Raw genomic sequence first — 22989 nt, 5'->3', positions numbered from 1 at the left:
GTCCCCAGCATGTGAATGCATAGCAATTTTTCAAAGGGAGATACGCAAATAACCATTGCGTCTGATGAGTGACCAGTATAAGTGAAAAGCAAGTGAATAAGTTTGTAGATTTCCGTCATTGCTGTCTGACTAATATTTCTTTATAAAACATGTTATGTATCAATTGTTTAACTATTCAAGGACATCAAAACAGTTCCCTAACACCAAAGAATAAGGAAAATTGAAAGAAATGTGTTATTGAAAGTATTCACATTTCTTACAATCTAAAAATTTATCCATATACCCTTGTTCATTGAAAATTGTTTACATGTATCCCTATAGAGGCGGCTCCTGGCTGTGTCTAATAATTTACATTTGAAATATTGTAATAGAAGTGTGCTAAATTTTTCCACGAGGTCTTGCTTCAATGAGCAGTGCAGGTCAAGTTGTAGTAGCGCTACTGAACAATTTCACTCACCAGTCTATCCCTGGGCCTGGCTGTAGCGCAGAAGAGCAGGGCAGTGAACACCAAGACAAGCAGCGACGACATCCTTGTGTAGTCCTTCACACTTGCATTCTATATACAATACCTGCAACAAATGTCAACAGTCATTGGAATGAGACTTGGATGAATAAGCCCCAATCCTATTTATTTTCAGTAAAGTTAAGCATTTTTTGGGGGTTTCATTTGAATTATTTTCTGTACAAGGGTCTTTCTGAGCTAAACTGCAACAGTAGGGGTTGTGTCTTTTGATCATTGATATTAAAAAATGTAAATACTATTTAATATCGAGAATAATTGTTATAGGGAGATAATAAGTTCTAGAGATAGAATAAACAGTTTCAAACTGTTCTTACATTCAGAAAGAATTATATTTGAAAAAATATTTCAAAAACATGCGTAATTCCGGACGTTTTTTGTGACAAATTTTATGTGTAAAAAGTTCATTGTTGGATTTTTTTCTTATGTTGTTTATTTCCCCCACAAGCATTTTAAAATGATTCCATAATGGGTTTTTTACCACATGCCATTAAAAAGTAAGCAAAATAGTTATGTTTTTTAGCTTTTTATTCATTTACCAAATGCGTGTTCGGACGTGTTCGGTCAATAGAGAGCGTCTGTAAAAACACTAACAACTAAATACTTGTGAGTGATTTGTGCTTTAGCAATTAACTGAATCAAATTATTAAATCGTGTCCAACGAGAGAAGCATGCACTTATTGATACAGTTGTATCAGGAAGAAGGAAAAATATTAATTTTTGGCACACGAAAATAATCGGTTAAAAACTGACTTTATATGTGCCGATCCTATGTCAATCTAGATAGTTTATGCATAACATCGTCTGCAAAGATGAACATGAGTACTACCTCATCGTTTTTTGTGTATGTGATGACGCAGTGAGAAATACGGAGGTAAGTTTTTAATCGGTCAAACATTAGTGCAAAATCACGTCCGCATAGATAAATAAAAGTTCCGAATATTAAAGTCTTTCGATGAAATGTATATTATAAGCAAGGTCGGCGTTTATTTTTTATTGAGTTTTTAGTTATAATAATGCACAATTACTCCAATAAATGTCAAATGCAGACGAAAACCGATACATGTATATTCGGATGTAAACATTCGGTCCGCAAAGCCAAGCAAAGGCATATTTGCATGATATCTGCATGATACAATATCTGAGTCAAGCAAAGTCGAGTAAATTGAAAAAAAAAAAAGTCAAGTTTTATTTTGTACAAAGTCAATGACTTAACACGCATAAGTAATATTAAAAGACAAAAATATGTCTTTGTTAAATAAATGATGTATGAGAAATAAAATACCGTATACTTTCACGATACAATTTCTAATCCAAGCTACGTCTAGCAAAGTCAAGCAAAGCCTAGCAAAGTCAGAGATATTTTGAACCTAGTCAATGAATTAACACTCATAAGTAAGATTTAAATGTTAAAAAAAGATGTCTTTGTTGGATAATTGTTCTTATGAGAACAAAAAATATGCATACATGCATGCTACAATATCTAATTCAAGCTACGTCGAGCAAGGTCGAGCCGAAGCAAAGTCTAGCAAAGCCTAACAAAGTCTGATTTATTCTAAACAAAGTCAATATATTAACACTCAGAAGTAATATTCAAATACAAAATACAAAAGGATGTCTTTGTTGAATAATTGACGTTATTGGAACGAAAAGTTGGCATACTTGCATGCTACAATATCAAATTTAAGCTACGTCGAGCAAGGTCTAGCAAAGCCTAGCAAATTCAGATTTATTCTGAACAAAGTCAATATATTAACACTCAGAAGTAATATTCAAATACAAAAGGATGTCTTTGTTGAATAATTGACGTTATTGGAACGAAAAGTTGGCATACTTGCATGCTACAATATCAAATTCAAGCTACGTCGAGCAAGGTCTAGCAAAGCCTAGCAAATTCAGATTTATTTTAACACTCAGAAGTAATATTCAAATACAAAAGGATGTCTTTGTTGAATAAATGACTTTATGAGATCGAAAATTAGGCATACTTGCCCGATACAATTTCTAATTCAAGCTACAATATCAAATTCAATCTATGTTGAGCAAGGTCGAGCTTAAGCATAGTCTAGCAAAGCCTAGCAAAGTGAGATATATTCCTAACAAAGTCAATATACTAACATTTTTAAGTAATATTTTAATACAAAAGGATGTCTTTGTTGAATAAATGACTTTATGAGATCAAAAATTAGGCATGCAATTTCTAATTCAAGCTACGTCGAGCAAGGTCAAGCAAATTCTAGCAAAGCCAGGGATATTTTGAACAAAGTCAATGAATTAACACTCGTAAGTAAGATTTAAATCTAAAAAAAAAAAGTCAAAGTCAGTTTTATTTTGAACAAAGTCAATGAATTAACACGCATAAGTAATATTAAAATACAAAAAAGATTTGTAGATTAAATGATTTTATGATAAAGAGAATAAGGCATATGTGCATGATACACTACCTGAGTCTAGCATAGTCAAAGAAATTAGAGCTAAGTCAGTTACATTTTGAATAATGTCGATGAATTATTTTGATTGGCTTAACCTATAAGGAGGCGGAGTGAGCGGGACGGGACGGAATATTTTCATTGGCCAAGGAATACAGGGCACATTATGTAAGAGGTGTGAATATTCTCATTGGCTGTGGACGGGTGGGCGGAGGTGTGAATGTATTCAGTGGCCGAAAACTGGACAGCGGCCGGATGCGATGTTGTTTATGGCCTGTGTCAGTTAGGCCCTGTGCATTAAAAGACACCTGAAGCCATTTGACACCTGACAAATGTCGTATTATTTGTGTTACCGTAATGTACCAAGTTCCATACAAATTGTGCTTAAAGAAATAGAGTGATTGATGTATTTAAACAATTATAGATGTTTAACCCAAGAAATAAGAAGCCTGATATTGCATATATTAAGGTAGATAGATAGATAGATCGTTTATTTCCTCCACACGACTGTTTACATTACATACATGTGCAGAATATATATGAAAATCACCCGTAAAACAGAAATGGATTTTTTATATAGGAGTGTAGTAGATATTTAATTGCCGAATAAATTGTCATTTATAAACATTGTTATGGTACATATTTATTGCAATTACCGAGGAATTTCTCACATTTAATAGCTATAAACAATGTAAATGTAAGAATTTCGCACTGTTTGGTAATTAGGAATTGTCAAGGCTGAAGTTTTTTAAATGATTAGATGAGTTGATTGAAAAAATCTATGAGCTGGTTAAAGGTGCAACTGGTAGACTTAAGAAGAGCACTATACGGAACTGGAAACTTCATTTTGAACACAAGATATGCGAAACTTCAACAAAGAACGAAAACTCTGTACAGTCTACAGATGGCAAATACACAGTGTTCCAAATTTGACTTTGCTTGGCTTTGCTAGGTTTTGATAGGCTTTGCTAGATTTTGCTAGACTTTACAATCTTGAAGTAATGTAATTTTACAAATATAACACAATATTTGCAATAAATTATACATTTTTCCAACTAAATATATAAAACTCATAAAAATAAATAATAAAAAAACTGACTGCTTGGCTTTGCTAGGCTTTGCTTGACTTTGCTAGACTTTGCTAGGCTTTGCTAGGCTTTGCAGTGTTTAGTAGGACCCAAACATTTGACAGAACGGAAAATGTCAGGATGTTATTTTTGACTAATCAAAAATGAGGTTGGTTACGTCCGTATCTTGAATGAGAAATTCATTCGTTTGTTGATGTATAATACGGTATTGTTGAATATGCATTTAAAATAAATAGATTCTTAACATACTAAGACATATTCAAGTAAATTTTAACTGAATCATAAATGTTTGTTATTTATCCGAGTATGTACGTTATTTTGACAACCTCACAAATAATATGAACATTACAGTACTGATGACTGAACAAGAATGGGATGGTTACGTCCAAACATGAAAAATTATAAAACTATTGTTTGAAGTAGTCTTTGTGTTAAACTTGATCCATTTAAAGTTGTGAAAACTTGAACTAGTCATGTATCTATGATATGTGTTATGAGATTTCAGCTGTATTTGAGTAACATAGTAATAGTTTCGTTGTAAAGACAGGTATACATGTACGTAATTCTTGACATATTTGAACATGTTTAGATGTTGCTGAAGACTGTGGCAAACTGTTGTATAAAATTTATACTGAATTTTAACCTAGCTCAGCCTCTAATATACCATATCATTTTGAAAATCAATACATTGGTGTAATTTAAGTTTGCAAACTAATAATACCCTTTGTACTAATCTCTGATATATGTTAATGACAAACGCATATGTCAATGCATTTCTTCTCTTCTTCAGGATATTGATGGTGATAAAAGCTCAGAGTTTGGAATTTGGGTCCAGTTAACAGTGTCCCCCCCCCCAGCAAAAGTGGATTCTTAATGATTGACATTACTTCATTGTTTTTAGCTCGACTATTTGAAGAATCAGGAGGGCTATACTACTTGCCCTGGCATCAGGGTCGGCGTTGTCATCCGGTTAAAGTTTTAGGGCCAGTTTGGATTTTCATTTATAAGTCCAATACCCTTCATTTAATTGACTTAATACTTCACACAGTTGTTCAGCGCCATCACATAATGAGGTTACAAAACTCCATATAATCCTTAATACAAATTATGGCCCCTGATTGACTTTGGAATTAGGGTTAAAGTTTTAGGGCAGGTTGGGATATTTATTGAACTTTTATACCCTTCATTTAATTGACATAATACTTCACACAATTGTTCAGGACCATCACACAATGAGGTTACATAACTCTATATTATCCTTTATATAAGTTATGGCCCCTGATTGACTCAGGTTAAAGTTTAAGGGCAAGTTGGGATTTAAAGAAAAACAACTTCTATATCATTCAAAGCACGTAAGACTTCGCATAATTAATAGGAATGCGTTTTAGGCCCCTAGGATCAAGGTCAGGGTAACTTTTAATAAAAAAGGATTGGTAAAGAATAACTTAATTAAGGGTCAACATATTGTGACCAAACTTGATATATAGTAAGAGTTTATAGAGACCTTTCTCGGATTATGTTTTGGTCCCTGAGAGTTGTAACTTGATAGATAGGAAGAGTTTATAGATGTAAAGATATGCTAATCAGATGCATTAAATCCACTTAAGTTTAGGATTGTAATAAACACAGAGAACAGCGATGTTAGCAGTGTGAGTTTATTCTAAGAACTGGCGCTTCACCTTTGGGCGGAAGTGCCTATCAAATTACAGCATGCTTGACCATGTGACCATAGACTGGCCACATACATGATATCATTACATCTTTCTTCTTTTGAGATTGAACAACATTTTTATGAGAGATACATATTTCATCAAAGAATCTTAATTTGATAACTTATATAAACAGTATAAAAATAACATGTGTTTGATGTAGTCCGGTATATCAACACGTCATATAAAACATGTGCTGCATGGTGATTTAATCCCGCGTGCCAGTCTATAGAGGCTGTTTACAGTCTGGACTGTGGCACTCGGGAATTTACTATGCATGGCATTTACTACGAATAGTAAACAAACCTCACATGCTTTCATTCAAGCGTGTTCTACTAAGCGGGAAGTTGGTTTCACAGAGCGCCCGTATCTAGTTACGTATGGCTGATTTTCGTGGGACGCAGACATATTTTGTGGAGAGATTAAGGGAGATATTTCGGCTGACTCATTGGACTGAGACTTGCCGCAATCTGTCTGATGCAGCAAATTTGGAAAGTTTTCCGAAAGTTCGGGGCATTTCTCTTTAGTACTCATAATAAATCGTCTGTTTCGTAAATACCACCGTCCTCAGTCTGAACTGTGTATGATCTGTCATGGTTGTCTTTAATAAGTTTTGCCGGAACCCATCTTTTTTTCATTTGAACCCTGATCGTCTGTCCGTCTGCCAAGGGCGGTAGCGATTTAGCAGTCTGATCGTAGTAGTGTTTTTGGCGATATATTGATCTTGTCCTGCACAATGTCTGTGTTAACCGTCTGTGGTTTAAGAAGAGATTTTACCGTCGGGATAATAGATCTCAATCGTCGTGACATAAGCAGTTGAGAGGGAGAGTATCCACACTCCAGTGGGCAGTTTCGATACTCTAGAAAGGCTAAGTATGGGTCTCTGTTGTCAGATTTTGCCTTTCGTAACAGTCGTTTAGCCGTCTGTACCGTCTTTTCTGCCAGACCGTTAGATTGAGGGTAAAGGGGACTAGAAGTCGTATGCTCAAAACCCCATTCCCTCGCAAATGTAATGAATTGTTCTGATGTGAACTGAGCTGCGTTGTCGCTGACAACTTTTTGGCAGATACCGTATCTAGCAAAATGTGTCTTTAGTTTGCGTATTACGGTGATACTTTTTGTGTCCGATAATTTGTCAACTTCAAAGAATCTGGAGTAATAGTCAACGGTAACGAGGTAATCAACACCGTCCAGTGTAAAAATGTCAGTTGCAACAACTTGCCAGGGCTGTTCTGGAATCTGATGAGGTTGCATTGGTTCTTTGTTATTTGAACTCCTATGCGTCAGGCAAATGTCACATTGTTGAACCATGTCGGATATGTCACTCGACATTCCAGGCCAAAACATTACGTCACGTGCTCGGCTGGTGCACTTGCCGATTCCTAAATGACCTATGTGAATTTTTTCTAACATGGAAGATCTCATTTTCTCACCTTTCACTATCATACGGTCCGTGACAGTTAGTTCGTCTCTGAATGTCCAGTATTTCAATACAGACGAAGGACAATGTGTGCGTTTGTCAGGCCATCCATCGAGAATGACACGTTTCAAAGTGCAAAGTTCGGCGTCTTTGTCAGTCGATATCCTTACCTCGTCTAGTTTTGTGTCGCTCATGTTGTGATTTGACTTGACTGAGTGGATTTGGAAATCTAGACCGTCAATTAAGTCTGAACATGTGTCTTCGGCATAATACCTGGAAAGTGTGACAGCGACTGGTATTGATTTTCCAGGTACGTGCGTGACCAGAATGTCGTATGCTTGCAGTTGCAATAACATACGTTGAAGTCTGGCTGGGGCAGCAGAGAGTGGTTTTTTTATGATACTCTCAATCGGTTTGTGGTCTGATTGAACAAGAACCTGACGTCCGTACACGAAATGGTGAAAACGTTTGCACCCAAATAGGATAGCAAGCATTTCTTTCTCAATTTGTGCGTATCCTACCTCTGTAGGTGTCAATGATTTTGATGCATATATGACAGGTTTACCATCTTGCAATATGCATGCACCTAGTCCGTATTTTGAACTGTCTACCTGAAGCGTCACAGGTTTGTGTGTGTCAAAATATACTAGCACAGGGCTCTCAGTCAGGGCTTTTTTGACATCGTCAAAAGCTTTGTCATGTTGTCTGTCCCAATTGAAGTGCACGTCATTTTTTAGCAGTGCCCGCAATGGGTTTGTCAACTCGGCCAGTTTTGGTGAGAACTTACTGAGTTATGTAACCATTCCTAACAGAGTCTCTAGCTCTGCACGTGACGTCGGTGCTTTCATTTGTAGGATGGATGCCACTTTGTCAGGGTCTGGTTTGAGTCCGTCGGATGTAAGAATATGACCAAAGTACGGGACTTCGTCAGTCCGATTTTGGATTTGTCAGGATTGAGTCGAATGCCCGTTTCTCTACATCGTCCTAGTACGTTGCGTAAGTTAGTGTCATGTTCCTCTAGCGTTTTTCCATGAACAAGAATGTCATCAACAATGCATTTTACACCAGTGAGACCCTCTAAACACTCGTCCATTCGTCTTTGGAATTCGTCTTGACTTGATTTGATTCCAAAAGGAAGTCTAAGAAATCTATACCGTCCGAATGGACTGCCAAATGTGCACATGTATGAAGACTCTTCTGTCAACTCGATACTCCAGTAACCTGATTTGGCATCCAACACAGAGAAGTAGCGAGCACCTGAGATGTCAGAGGTCACTTCTTCAAGTGTTCTCATTGGATAGTGAGGTCGCAGTAGGGCTTCGTTTAAGTGTTTAGGGTCTATACAAATGCGTAATTTGCCAGTTTGGGGTTTCTCTACACAAACAAGAGAATTGACCCATTCTGTTGGCTCTGTGACCTTGCAAATGATCGATTCTTGTTCCATTTGATCTAACTCCTGTCTGAGTTTGTCTTTTATTGCATACGGTACCCGTCTAGTAGCGTTTACTACGGGAATTGCATCTTTTCGCAGGTGTAATTGACATTTACCTGGAAGGAGACCAACACCTTGAAAAATGTCATTATATTCTGTCACAATGTCATGTTTAGAGGACGATTTATCGACAGCGTATGTCAGTTTGATGAGCTCTAAGTCAACAGACGTAGTCAGCGAGAGTAGAGGTTGGGAATTTGTTTCTACAATGTAAAAAGTGGCTGTTACCATGTGCTCTTTGTAGCCACATGGCAAGTCTACTGTGCCGAGTACTTTCAGAGAATCCCCAGTGTAAGAGGTCAGCTTGTGTGATGCTATTGATAAGGGGCCGTGAACTTTAAGCTGCCTGTAAACATTGTTAGGCAAAATGTTCACCATAGAGCCTGTGTCAATTTTGAACTTTATAGGTTTCTTGACGGGGCCAATGATAACAGTGGCATGGGCTTGTGAAACCAACTTACCTGCTGTTTTCACGGTGTCCACATAGAATGCATCGTCGTCTGATTCACAACTTGATTCATAATCCACTCTCAGTTCGTTTACCCTTTTGGTCACCTCATTTGTACGACACATTTGTGCAAAGTGGTTCCACTTTTTATACGCATGGCATTGTTTTCCCTTTGCAGGGCAGTTGGCTGTCCTTGAATGTTTGTTTCCACAATTACCACAGTTTTTGTTGTCGTCCCTCGGCTTATACGCCGCAGCTGGTCTCTCTGGCTGGTACTTCCGGTATCGCTCATTTGGGTGCCGCCGCACCTGGTATACAGCTGAAGAATGGGCTTCTTCGCCGGAAGTCGTCGTCATGGTTCGCATCTGCTCTCTGGCGTATTCAAAGTTCTGTGCTATTTGAACAGCTTTGTCCAGCGACAGTTTCTCTCCTTCGTTAATAAGCTTCTCGCGCAGTTTGGCCGACGAAATTCCAAAAACGATCCGATCGCGAATCATTTCGTCTGAGCTGGTAAACTGGCAATCTGTCGCCGCTAATCTCAGTTTTGTAACGAATGATTCAAAATTGTCAGCACCTTGAACTATGTTGTTAAACTTGAACCTGGCAAATATCGGGTTAAGTTTCGGCTGGACGTATTCCTTGAATTTCTTAAAAAACGTTGCCGGCTTTTTAGCGTCAGTCTCGCTAATTGTCGTCCACGTCTGGCGAATATCCCTTCCTTTGTCTCCGACCCAAAGAAGGACGTACGACGCTTTCTCTTCGTCACTTTTGTTCTTTAGGGGCCCAGAGAACACTAGTTCGGTGTCCCTTTGAAACTTATCCCAGGCTTGAGGTAAGTTCGTGCTTTCCCAATCCATTTTGGGAATTGACACCCCATACATCTCCATAATGGCCACGTGTTTGAATGGGCAAGTCCAAAACAATGTGTTATGTCCACGTATATCCTTTTGGAACGTTGAAATAATTCCTTTCAATTTCCACTAGATTCTGTGTCAGAGTTTTTACTTCTGACACCATGTAAAGATATGCTAATCGGATGCATTAAATCCACTTCAGTTTAGGATAATAGAGACCTTTCTCGGATTATGTTTTGGTCCCTGAGAGTTATAACTTGATATATAGTAAGAGTTTATAGAGACCTTTCTCGGATTATGTTTTGGTCCCTGAGAGTTGTAACTTGATAGATAGGAAGAGTTTATAGAGACCTTTCTCGGATTATGTTTTGGTCCCTGAGAGTTGTAACTTGATATATAGTAAGAGTTTATAGAGACATTTCTCGGATTATGTTTTGGTCCCTGAGAGTTGTAACTTGATAGATAGGAAGAGTTTATAGAGACCTTTCTCGGATTATGTTTTGGTCCCTGAGAGTTGTAACTTGATAGATAGGAAGAGTTTATGGAGGACTTTCATGTTTCAGGTTTGGGGCTCTTAGGATCAAGGTCACTGTTACAAAAATAGAAGAAAGCAGTTGAATCTGAATCTCTTCTGCCAATCATTAAAAATCCGGATTTGTCACATTGCGATTCTTTTTCTCCTTTTTAATTTGATTGTTTTATTGCTTTTGACAAGCACATATCACATCATTATTGTATTCACTTCTAAGTCAAAGCGTCATAGTCGAGTGCGCTGTCTTACAACAGCTCTTGTTTTTCTAATATAGTCAAAGACCTAGATGTTTCATCCGTTTTTGTGTTTCACTCTAGAGTGTATTATTTGTTTCCTGATTATCAGTAACCTTAGATTTGGTTTAGTGAAGATATGATAGTGTAAATTTCCATAAACAGAGTAGACCCTCCTGTCTTGGTATATTCTGATCTCACAGGCATTGAAAGGGGTGAACACATTGAAAATGGGTACATGTATTAATACATTAAGTATGCATAATGTGCTTACAATCATGAATATTTGTTGGGTGAAATAAAATTTCAGTTGATACATGTATGTCTGTATTTGTTATTTCCTGTCACAAAACGCAAATTATAAACGGCGCAAAGAAGTCTTTTGTCTAACAAATCAGAAAGCATGGGTGTACAAGGACCACAACATCTATCCATCTTCATTGCTTATATGTTACAAAGCATCATAGTATTTAGCAGAGGGAAGTAATGCACCTGTCAATTGTAACCACAGCATCCTGAAGTCCGGGGAATAGCAGGGACTTTGACTTTTGGTCAAGCCAACCAGGGCTAAAATCCCCGCCCTGCGCTGCGGACTAAAAAAAGAGAGTAAAATCACCGAAAAATGCCCCTGCACCCCAGGTACCCTTGGTAAGGCCCATTCCCTGCCATATTTAAAGCGAAGACAAACCCACCACATTCACCCGGCACTACGGGGCCGCCTGAAAGGTAAAAACACGGCCCATTCCCCCAGCTATCCCGGTATACCCCCGGAACTGGGGGGGGGGGGGCGTGGTTACAATTGACTGGTGCTTTAGGCTAAAACAGATAAACATGTACTTAATTTAAAAGCTATTAGTACACTGCAAGTGTTTTTTATACTGTGAAACTGTATTGTTGAGTTTTGGTGTTGTGGATGTTACCTTGAAGTGTCAAAATGTCAAGGGTAACATCCATACCTATTCACACACATTATGAAATATTCAAAAGTACAATGCTTATAAATATTTGCCCAAATATACAAATGTATTGCCAATAAGTAGTGCAATGCGTGCATGACTGTCAAATGTGGTACAAAACATAAGCATTCAATACTTTTATATTCACTTTTGAATTACGTCCGCAACAATAGGTAAATAACATTATTTCCTTAATTGCATATCAAGAAACATAATGTTACTGTTTAGATAATTCTTCTCAATGGTCTTTGCATATTTAATAAAGTTCATTCAATTATAAATTATATTGGTAAATACAATCATGAATTAAGTTTGTCAACAAACGTCCGCAACTTTTAGGGCCCAGTAGAATTTTCTTTATTATGAGTTAAAATGTGTTTCAACTATCTTCTATTCACTGCCAACATCTAGGTAAATGATTCAGCTAAGATAATTAGTTGGAAAAAGTCCCTTAAAACTATTTTGAAATTTTGCCATGTTTGTCCACATCTGTTGCAGTTTAGCTCAGAAAGACCCACAAACCAACAGCCCTTCCCAGCGTCCCTTCCCCCATGCATTCAAAATATGTCTTCCTTTTTTGCCCCATACTGCCTAAAAATAACTGACCAGTTTAAATGTGTTGGTTTTAATTTTGCTTTCATTAAAATGCATTCAGATATATTAGACAATGAGGGCACTACAATGTGAATTGGTACTTAATGTTGTGCAAATTTGATGAGTCAAAAATCCATTATTCCGGGTCCAATTCTCTTTTTAAGGAATAATATGGCTAATTGACATGTGGAATACACAGACACCCCTGGCTAGTATTAGGCCCCATAACTTAAACCCATGGTGAACATTGGAGTTGTTTTGTCATGCAGTGAAAATGGTCCATGTGGCACCAAGCACCAGAAAATGGAGGTAAATGGGGAGTATGATCTGTTGTTTTCTGTTTTAGATATGTATATACTGGTTGGAGAGCAGTGTACAGCAAATTTGACAGGCTTTTAAAGATTTTCTCGTTAGAAAAAGGTATTGTCTGAAATGATTCTTATAGTTACACAACTGGGGGTTAATGGCTTATGATTGTTAATAATAAAAATTTGTGAAGTCATAAAGCTTGGGCAAAATTGGGGCGCCAAAGGGGGCAATTATTAAAGCATTATTTAAAGCTGCACTCTCACAGATTGAATGTTTTGACAATTTTTTTATTTTTTGTCTTGGAACGAGTCAATTTATGCGAAAATGCATGTAAACCGGTCATATAAGACTGCTGACAAAAAATTAGATAGCAGATTTTTATATTGAAGTTCAAAAAATGATGATTTATGCATTCTTCCCAAACCATTAGTAACGGTTTAAGCCATAAAACCTTAAATTTGGAACAGAAATATGAAAATCTGCGATCTTTTGTCAGCAGTCTTTCATCATTGGTTTGCAGATTTTTAAGCAAAAATTTGCTCATTCTAAGACAAAAAATAATAAAGTTGTAAAAACGGTAAATCTTTTAAGTCCAGCTTTAAGCTTAGTTAGTAGCAGTACCCGGCATTTCTGCATAAAACCCAATAAATGTTTTTGTTTCATTCCAAATCCAATGCTATCCCGATATAAGCTCAAATGCACTCATTCATAATATAAAACGAGATGTATATAGTGTGTTTTGATGAAAATGATACAATTCAATAGCGAAGGAATAATTTACCAAATGAAAGATTTTAATCTTAATTTTACTGACTTCCTTGTTAAATATAAGAAAGCACTTAATTTTCTCCTTTGAAGTGTTTCTTTGAAGTTTGTGACAGTTTTCCCACAGAGGAACAAGTTGCCAAAACAATAAAACTACATGTAGGCAATCATGTGTTTGTATGAGTTGTCTGGCTTGATAAACAAAATGGTCAATAAATATCAAGGTGAATTTTGTATTCAGGATGTGGACATCAGTGTTACATTTATACTTCTTTTTTCAACTAAGCAATCTAATGAAATACCATTCCTGGAGTTTGTTGCACAAAAATTGATACTATACTTACAAAACTTCTTTTGAGAGAAAACTAATTGCTATAAATAAACATGCATATTGGTCATTATGCATGCGCAGTCAATCTCATGCGGCCATACGCCCCGTGAGAATTTGCAGATTTTGGCATGATTCTTTGGAAAAAAGTTAACATTGAGGTAAACTCAATTTGAAGGATTAATGCCAAAAGCAAAAGCAACTCTTTTGAAATTGTTTCCAATGTAATTTATTTTAATATTTTATATTTATTTCAATGTACTTCCTACTGTTTTTGACACAAATGTCAATGCACGAAACAATCTTTACAACTGTAAAATAGCCTGTAGTTGATTAAACTGAACAAAACACAAAATCTGATCATCTAGAATAACAATGTCTGAGAAATTGACAATGTCTTTCCATCTATCTACATCTGTATATCTACCCGGACCAATAAACCATTTAATTATACGTGCATGATATATATTATTATTTTGCCATTACCATGATACATATTATTATAAAATCTTAACTTAGAATCTATTGTCATTAAAAAGCATGCACTTTGATTTAAATGAGACTTAATTTATTTTGAAATATCACCAGAAACTGTAGTTAATATACATGTGTACATAATATACAGTTCAGGGACATTTTGGACTACATCAAATATAAACAGGTTTTGGAATGCATTCTTAGTTACCCATGATATTAATGATAGGGCACTAAACAATTTGATAGGCGTTTCCAAGAGAAACCTCAATCGCACACCATTGCACATGTTAAAGTAAACATGGTGGAAAAGTGTAAATGGTTTTTGCATGTGCTCTAACCCACGATCGTTGGAACCTCTACTGTAAGCCTCTAACCAACTGAGCTCACAAGGGAATGTCCCCTGTGACTGAGCTAGCCAGGTGGTAATTGGTTCTTACGCATATATACACATTTCAAACATCCTCAAACATTAGTATAAATAATAGACATTCAAAACACCTTTTATTTTTTACTAATGTGTTGTTCAGGACATCAATTATTTTCTACTTATGTTCAAGGATGTTTGAAGTACGTGTCTGTGTTCATTACGGAAATTTTCTATCCCTAAAAGGATTTGCCATATAACATATGTAAAAAAGTAATGCAATGTAAAATTATTTTGACTAGATCTACCTCAAGCACATAGACAGTGACATATTAATTAAGCGCAAAAATGAGTCATCACTCTTAATGTTATAATAATTATTACAGTACGTAATATTATAATTCAAAATTGTATTTAAAACGTCATTGTATCAAACCACAAATTTCATAAGAAAGAGATAGTCGTAAAAAATTTCTTCGAGTAATCATGCGAATCAATACAATATCGATCAAGATAAATTTCACCTTCACACCGCCGCTAACTCACGAAGGAGTTTTTATTATAATTTCCAATTACCGCACTAACGTACTTCAATACAACTCGATCCTAGATAAAAACGATACCAAAACAATGTTATACCACTACCAGTTATATACTGTAACAAATAACATAAGTTCAAAACACTTACTCTTTACAAATCCCGGAATAAACGTTGAAAACTACGCCTACGGAAGAAATGATTCTGCCAGCCTCTGTATCCGAAATGGAACTGATGACTATATGGAGGGGAGTATCGATCCGTCACATGGACTCGACCGGGTCAGACTACATCAATAGCATGCAAATGGATTTTGCTATTGATGCGAGCTGCATGCAGAACCCCATTAGCTTAGATTTAATCAATATTCTATTTTTGAAACAAGCAATTTGCGTTTGATATTGTATTAGCCATAGGTGGCATTTTTTTATTTATATCCATAATTTAATACAAAATGCAATAGTAATGGTATACTGTATTATCATTTTATAATATAAAACTTTTTTCATCATCCCGGCAGATTCTGTCACTTATAGTTAAAACGCACAGAAAGCTATTTGTCCTGCTGAGGCGCAAGCCACCCATCAGTTTGACGTACAAGAATGGTGTTGGATTCCCATCGCCACGTCGCCGACAAGGCAATAATCCGATGTCTAGCCCCGGTATCATGCCGACGTCCAACCGAAAGACCAACCGAATCCAACATGTACAAATGTAGTAACGGAAAAGTAAAAAAATGCTGCAAACACTGCAAGGAGAGAACATGGCGAAAAAAAGGTTTGGCTTGGGGCCCTTGGTTTGTTTAAATAGAATTTGGTTATCAATGTCACGGACCTACAGTATGGTTTATAGGTCCGTACCAATCTGCTCTTTTTTGTTCTTGCCATAATATTACGATTAGTACGGTGAAGGGACCGTGCAGTCCAGATCAATCAAGGTGTTGTAATGTCAAACGTTGTGAATACTAAAGTGGAGAAAACAAAAGGAACGTATAGAAACTTTTATTTGTGAAAAGTATAAAAAAAATCTACAATGTATAAGTTTGGCTAGTGTATATTGAGCAGCTTGAACACAATTATACTTTGTGGAATAGACTACACATGTAGAACTTTATAATGTAATACAATTTTATATGGCACTCTAGCTGTAATAATGATTAATGAAGGTTATATTTCGGGCGTTTAATATCAATAGTGATACAGTGATTATATTAATGACAGCTGGGATTGGATTGGTCCTAGATGATAGAGATTATGTGCTTGAACATTTAAATACATTATGGCCAACGGCTGAAAAGTTACAAACCGATTTACCGCCTGTCTCGGTCGAAGAAAGAGTGCGGTTTTTCAATGCTTAAAACACCAGTCATATTCAATAGCTTACAAGAACATTAATAATTATGCTATAAACCTATAATTCTAAAGCACAAAGGATATGTTTATAATACATTACTTAAGAATGCATGATTTATTTTATCTTGATTTTTTCCTGCGCGAGCTGACCGTTACATTTAATGACATTGGACTTTTTCCTTCTTTTTGGCACCAACCAAATTACTTGCTAGAATAAATCCGGACTACAAGCTTTACTAGAGTAAGGGCCAGTTTTATTAAACTTCGTACGAAGTCTGTTTTGCTTACGAACTTTGTACGATGTATCTCAGGCTGTTTAGCCGTTTTATTAAGAACTTCGTACGAACAAGCACCTGTTTCTTCGTAGATCTACGAAAATTTCTACGAAAGCTCTTAGGGTGGCGTACGAACTTCGTAGACTAAAAAATGGCCGCCACAACAACAGAAATATTCTATATTGGCGATCTTTCATTTATTATGGCGTATTTAAACAAAACCAACTGCCAATTTCAAGACAGAAGACGACTCTGTGGAATCTGCAACCCGGTGAGTAAATTAACAAATCGTTAAGACGCCGTTTGACTAAATTTTCAGGGGACGCAACATCGCGCCAACTGTCAAAATGTTTTGAAAAACAAAAAGCTCTTATTTCGATGCATTTCAAGAGTTTTGTTGTGATAAGAACACTAAAATATAGACTATGATACTATCCAACCATTAGACTCATGGTATTTGAATTTTACGGTGTTTTAAGTAAAACAAACAAGCTAAAAACAGACTGATTTTATGACGGTGTTTACACTGATTTGTCATTTCATCTGTCAAAGTTTTTATCATTTTTCAATAACTTGCTTTGACTTATATTTACAAGATTATCATGTCTCTAATAGTGTTCAGAAATTCTAAATCAACATTGAAGCTTATTAATTTAAAAGTTGGGACTTGGACTGGGGACTCCCTGTTTGCAAGTTTGTGCTCTATCAACTTTGCTCACAGGCCCTTAGAACTTAAAATAACTTAAAGCTTGCAGTTTAATTGTTCAACCAGCTCGACAAACTGTTCCTGATAACTTAATTTGCAAACAATCTGACCTTTGTGGGTTAGTACTGGGACACACTCATGAACGGTATAATATTAGTACGGTAAACCTGGGTGCAAAAGTGGGACAGGTTCAGATCTTGAACGCCACGACTGATGACTACTTGAGTTCAAGCAATGGCTTTCTTAAAACAGAAACCACCTTGCATTTAAAGAAAAATGTCAACCATATTTTAAGCTTCAGAAAGAAAACAGCATTTTTTTTTACCAAATCTCAATTTAATACAAACTTTTAAGCTTATCATGCATATAGTTTGATGCACATTCTATAATTATAATATTAAAGATGTGCAGCATATAATGGAATGATCCACATCACTGGATTCTGTATATATGTAACATTGCATGTGAAAATGCATAGCAACAAGTGATATAAGATTTCTGATTTCATATTTATTTTCAAAAAATGATGTTTTATGCATTTTTCAAAAACATTAATTTGCGACAGAAATATGAAAAACTGCGATAAAATCTTTTGTCAGCATTCTTGTATCGCTGGTTTTCAGATGTTTGCACAAAATTTGCTCATTCCTGGACAAAAGATGAAATATTATTAAAACTGTTAATCTGTAAGAGTGCGGCCTTAAAGAAAACAAATGAAATAAAAAGGGTTTTTAATGATTTCTAGCAGATAAGTCTGTTGTCAAAGAACCAAATTCAAGGTATCATTATAGCCGTCTGTCATGTCAGAGAGAATGCACTAATGTAATTGTATTATATTTGTATATGATGTATAGGTCCTAATTATTAGGTCTATAAATCCGGCTTGTGCCCTTTATTTAACTGAGAAAACAACTGATGTTTTATTATACGTATTTTACAAGTGGCTCTATGAAATATTCTGTGACTGTTAAATGGTGTAAATTTAAAATATTTTGTATATGTACTCAATTTTTTTTTATCATTGTTTTTTTTTTGCTCTTAAATAATTTTTGTTTTTCGTTTCAGAGACTCAGCGCCATGTCACAAATACTTCAGAACCTAGAATGAAAGTTACCGAAAGAGCAATAGACTTTCCAATCTCTACAAAATTCATCTTAAGTTAACTGTTTTTCAAGGTGATACTTGAGACTACCAAAGACTTTTCAAGGACAGAATTCACAAAACAGTCAAAGGATTGTGCTTGAGTTGAACAGCCTTCAAACAGAAACTGTTTCAAAACCTTCAATGGATTCATTCTGATTCAGTTTACCCTTGCTGTGATCTGAGCAACTATTTACATCAATTCAACATTGTAAATTGTTTAAACTTGAAAATTATGTCTTCGTGCAACTCACATGAATCTATTTACTGTGGACTTTGATGTTGACTCTATACAGGAAGAAGAGACCATCTTTATACATGCTGGCATATCTTTTAAAAAGGAAACAAATATTATAACCAACATACTACACTGTTATGTCATCCAAGGACTCAGCTACTGACTCAATTTATAAATACTTCAAAGGAAAAATGTCTCTGTCAATGTAATTACTGCTGTGCATAATAAGACATTTTTTATTATGTGCCCCTTCGAAGAAGAGGGGTGTATTGCTTTGCACATGTCGGTCGGTCGGTACCGTCTACCGTCTGTAGACCAAAGCTTGTCCGAGTGATAACTCAACAATTCCTGGACGTATGGTCATCAAACTTGACATGAAGGTTGGGCCTGACCAGTAGATGATTTTAGGGCTCATTGGGTCGAAGGTCAAGGTCACAGTGACCATGAATGGTAAATTAATTTTAAAGCTTGTCCGAGTGATAACTCAACAATGCCTAGACCTTTGGTCATCAAACTTGATATGGAAGTTGGGCCTCACCAGTAGATGACCCCTATTGGTTTTGGGGATCATCGAGCCAAAGATCAAGGTCACAGTGACCTTGAATGGTAAAAGGTTGTCCAAGTGATAAATCAACAATGCCTGCCCCCTCGGCCCTCAAACTTGACTCGGAGGTTGGGCCTTACCAGTAGATGACCCCTATTGATTTTAGGGGTCAAAGGTCAAGGTCAAAGTGATCTTGAAAGCAAACTCGACAATTCCTGGACCAATTATGCCATTCAGTCTGAATGGTCATCAAACTTGACATAAAGGTTGGGCCTGACCAGTAGATGACCCCCCTTGATTTTGAGGGTCATCAAGCCAAGGTCAAGGTCACAATAACCTTTAATGCAAAAAAGATAACAATTAACAAATCCTCTCTCAGGGATATCTCAACCATGCCTGAACCTATGATCATCAAACTTGACATGGAAGTTGGTCTTGACAAGGAGATGACGCTTATTGATTTTAGGAGTCATTGGGTCAAAGGTCAAGTTCACAGTGACGTTGAATGTGAAAATGTTTCGAGTGATAACTTGACAATGCCTGTACCCATGGCCCTCAAATCTGACTTGGAGTTGTGTCTGGTCTGTAGATGAGTCCCTTTCATTTTAGAGGTCATCGGGTCAAACGTCAAGGTCACAGTGACATTGATTGAAAAAAGCTTGTCTGTGTGATAACATGTCAATGCCTGAACCCATGTCCCTCAAACTTGACATTTAGATTTTTGTAGACCAGCTGATGACTCATATGGATTTTGAGGTCATAGAATCAAAGGTCATGGTCATAACACACTCTATCCTCACATTTTGAATGGTCATAATCTTAAAACTGCCTTAACGGCATCCAATGTCAGTGACTAATCAGCTGTCATTTCGGTCCATGCTTATTTCATTCAATTGTTCATATAATCCTGACAACATGGCGCTCAGGTGGGGGCATAATAATTGACAAACATCTCTTGTTGATACTTGGCTCACTTCTTACATGTAGCTGTAACATTTTGGGCAACTTCTCAATTATTTTGTTTAAGACATTTTTCATCCAGCTCATCTAAGCCTAAGTTAGTGTTCATGTTAACTTTTATGACTGCCTGTTTATTGTACTTTTTATAAATGATCTTTAATGACTTTTTCTCAAGAACCATTTGGCTAAGTAAGTCTCCTCCTGAAATAGACTAACTTTTTTAGCTCCAGTTGTCTGTCTGTCCGTCTGTAACAAATTGTGTCTGCTCCATGTCTCTTTAACCTTTTGAAGGATTTGATATAACTTCCCACAAATGTACACCATATTGAGAGGAAGGGTTTATTCTTATAACTGTTGAGCAGTTTCTGAACTTGACTGTATTATATCTGCATTTACCTCAAGCTGTTAAGTGAACAATATAACATTGACCAATACAAGGAACTAAACCTTCTAGGTCACCATTTTGGAATAAAGTAATACTTAAAGCTCATATTTCCATAAGAATCTGCTCATATACAGTTTAAATAACTTATACAAGTATATCATTTCAACATAACATCAGATCCTCCACTGTTTTATGTTTGCAACATTTTTTTTTAAACTTTGATTTATATATCATGACTTTTATGAACACATACCAAACAGCAACTCACAGATCTATACTCATTTGGGCAGAATTTTGTAAATCCAAGCATTGTCATTTGATATTCAATGCTTTTTGGCAAATTGGGGCATTTTCTGTCACATTAAAATCAATATTAACAATAAATCTCCAACTTCAATATTCTCATATTTTTGTGCACATTCTTTGCCAATTATTTTTTTGTCTTTTGGTATACATGTATGTTTATTCATACTGTTTTTCAAAATAACGAATTAATAAAATGTTTGAAATATTTTATTTGTTCATAACTTATTTAATATAACAAAAAGATGACTGCATTTTGTTTTATTTCACATCATGATCACTCATAGAGCAAGACTTGAAGAAGTATAGTGATATAGCCACAGGTGTTTGTCTGACTTTCTCCTACCCAAGAGGGCATGTGTTTGAATCCCAAGTTGGAAAACACAGTTCAAAGGTCAGTTGATGTATCCTGATTGCAGGCAAAGAGAAACACTCTTTGATGGGCACCTGTAAAATAGAAGATACATAATCTTTACTATTATCCATAAAACGTGAAAGTTGTTAGTAAAATAAAAAAAGAAGTGATCTAACATTTTTTTCAAATACAATTCTTGATAATATTTCTTGTAAAAGTACACATTTATCTTAAGAGATAAAAAAACACTACAGTACAAATTTGTATTGTAAAAGCCGTTTCTCAAATTCAAATGAAATGCCTGCCTTGACAGTGATATTTTGTATTAAGATTACATATATTGGTCAAAAATAGGTAGTTTGCAAGAAGCAGTAGCAAGTATTTTCTTATTTCATACTATGTTATAATGGCAATTGCATCTGTTTTTGAAAGACTAGGTCTAATAACACTAAAAAATATCATAATAATGTTACTCCCCGATTACTGTTTGCATAGTTTTTGCAATAGTTGGTTTAATCATACGCTGAGATATACAGTCTTACCCAATGCTTTTCAGTGCTGCAACACTGCATCCCAGATGACTGAGCTTTTCTTTCAAAAGATTGCCTGCAATGAAAAACTTAATAAATCATATCAATAACAAACAAAAAGGATACTGTTATTGACAATAGGTATACCTATTTGTAATGACAAATGTCATTTGTATACTGGTTAGTATATAGAATTGTATGTTAAAACATATTTGAGTGTGTAAACTTACACATCTTAAGGAAACAGTTCAAATAATATTCGCTAACTAAACTCTTTCTAAAATTTGTACTTCCGGGGTTTTCAATCGAATAGAACAAAGAATTAACGAACGTAATAGTACATTTACCTTTTGGGATGTGATTATTTAACATGTTAACGCCATAACAATTATTATACACAATACAAGCGATAAGAAATGAATATAGTTGGTATCGATATGTGTCATAACCTGAAAACATTGCAATGTGACACAGGAAACAACTGTTTAAACGGGTCAAACCATGCCGTAGCAACCGTAGTCGACAAAACGTTACCACCCACTATATTTATTAAAAAAAATAGTAAATGTATATTTTGATTATTCGAAAAGCGAAGCAGATCAAATCACTATTTGCGATTTTTTTAGTATACTCACATCTACGGTTTGTTTACATTTTCGTCCGATCCTTCCCCATTTTGAAGAGTAATTACGTACGAAAGCGTTAATAAAACGGTCGCAGAAATCTTCGTATGCAACTTCGTACGAAGTGATTGCTTGCTTAACATGCATTCATAAAAAATAGTCATGCATGACGAAAGTTGGCTCTTGAAATAACCAAACTGTCAATAGTTGATAACAACGACACGATTTTGAAACCAGGCAGCTCTCCCTGTATATTTTTCTGCACTTACACCAGAGGCACCGTCCCTCAGCACTTTCAGTGCTTTGATTTTGAAGGTACTCGCTCATGTAGAGTGTTAAAACTAAGATGCTGACGGCTGGTACCTTTCAAGAAATGTTGACATGTGCTCAAATATTGTCTTTGAAGTCCATGATTTTGAATAGGGTAACACTTATGGTTGCGATGAGTCCTTGTGGGTGTGTGGTTTTGTTGTCAGTTTTCTTAGTTTTCATTGACTGTGCCGGCGTGGGTTCGCTCCCCAC

The 22989-nt window shown here is 36.0% G+C and overlaps 3 protein-coding genes and 1 long non-coding RNA gene across 4 annotated transcripts in view; all 4 read right to left on the bottom strand.

The window, feature by feature from the left end:
• LOC128204526 (follistatin-related protein 5-like) overlaps nt 1–15380 on the bottom strand; it is a 99307-nt gene extending 83927 nt beyond the window's left edge. The window contains exons 1-2 of the mRNA XM_052905942.1: nt 15207–15380; nt 458–569 (exon numbers count right to left, since the gene is read on the bottom strand). Coding sequence (XP_052761902.1) covers nt 458–529 — 72 coding nt within the window. The 5' untranslated portion in view covers nt 530–569; nt 15207–15380. The remainder of the gene's footprint in view (nt 1–457; nt 570–15206) is intronic.
• On the bottom strand, nt 6428–7360 carry LOC128213683 (uncharacterized protein K02A2.6-like). Its single transcript, XM_052919679.1, has one exon. The coding sequence runs from the start codon at nt 7358–7360 to the stop codon at nt 6428–6430; it is 933 nt and encodes a 310-aa protein (XP_052775639.1).
• Nucleotides 8011–9993, bottom strand: LOC128213675 (uncharacterized protein K02A2.6-like). Its single transcript, XM_052919666.1, has one exon. The coding sequence runs from the start codon at nt 9991–9993 to the stop codon at nt 8011–8013; it is 1983 nt and encodes a 660-aa protein (XP_052775626.1).
• Nucleotides 15381–21171: 5791 nt separating the features above from the next.
• Nucleotides 21172–22668, bottom strand: LOC128204606 (uncharacterized). The gene is made up of 3 exons (XR_008256153.1): nt 22480–22668; nt 21857–21920; nt 21172–21406 (listed from the first exon to the last, which is right to left on the bottom strand). It is a non-coding gene; the product is annotated as an uncharacterized LOC128204606 (long non-coding RNA).
• Between the last annotated feature and the right edge of the window lie 321 nt (nt 22669–22989).

This window comes from Mya arenaria, chromosome 2 (genome assembly GCF_026914265.1).
Source record: "Mya arenaria isolate MELC-2E11 chromosome 2, ASM2691426v1".
Classification (NCBI taxonomy): Eukaryota; Metazoa; Mollusca; class Bivalvia; order Myida; family Myidae; genus Mya; species Mya arenaria.
Note: the sequence above shows the minus strand (reverse complement) of the source record. Positions and strands in the feature narration are given on the sequence as shown.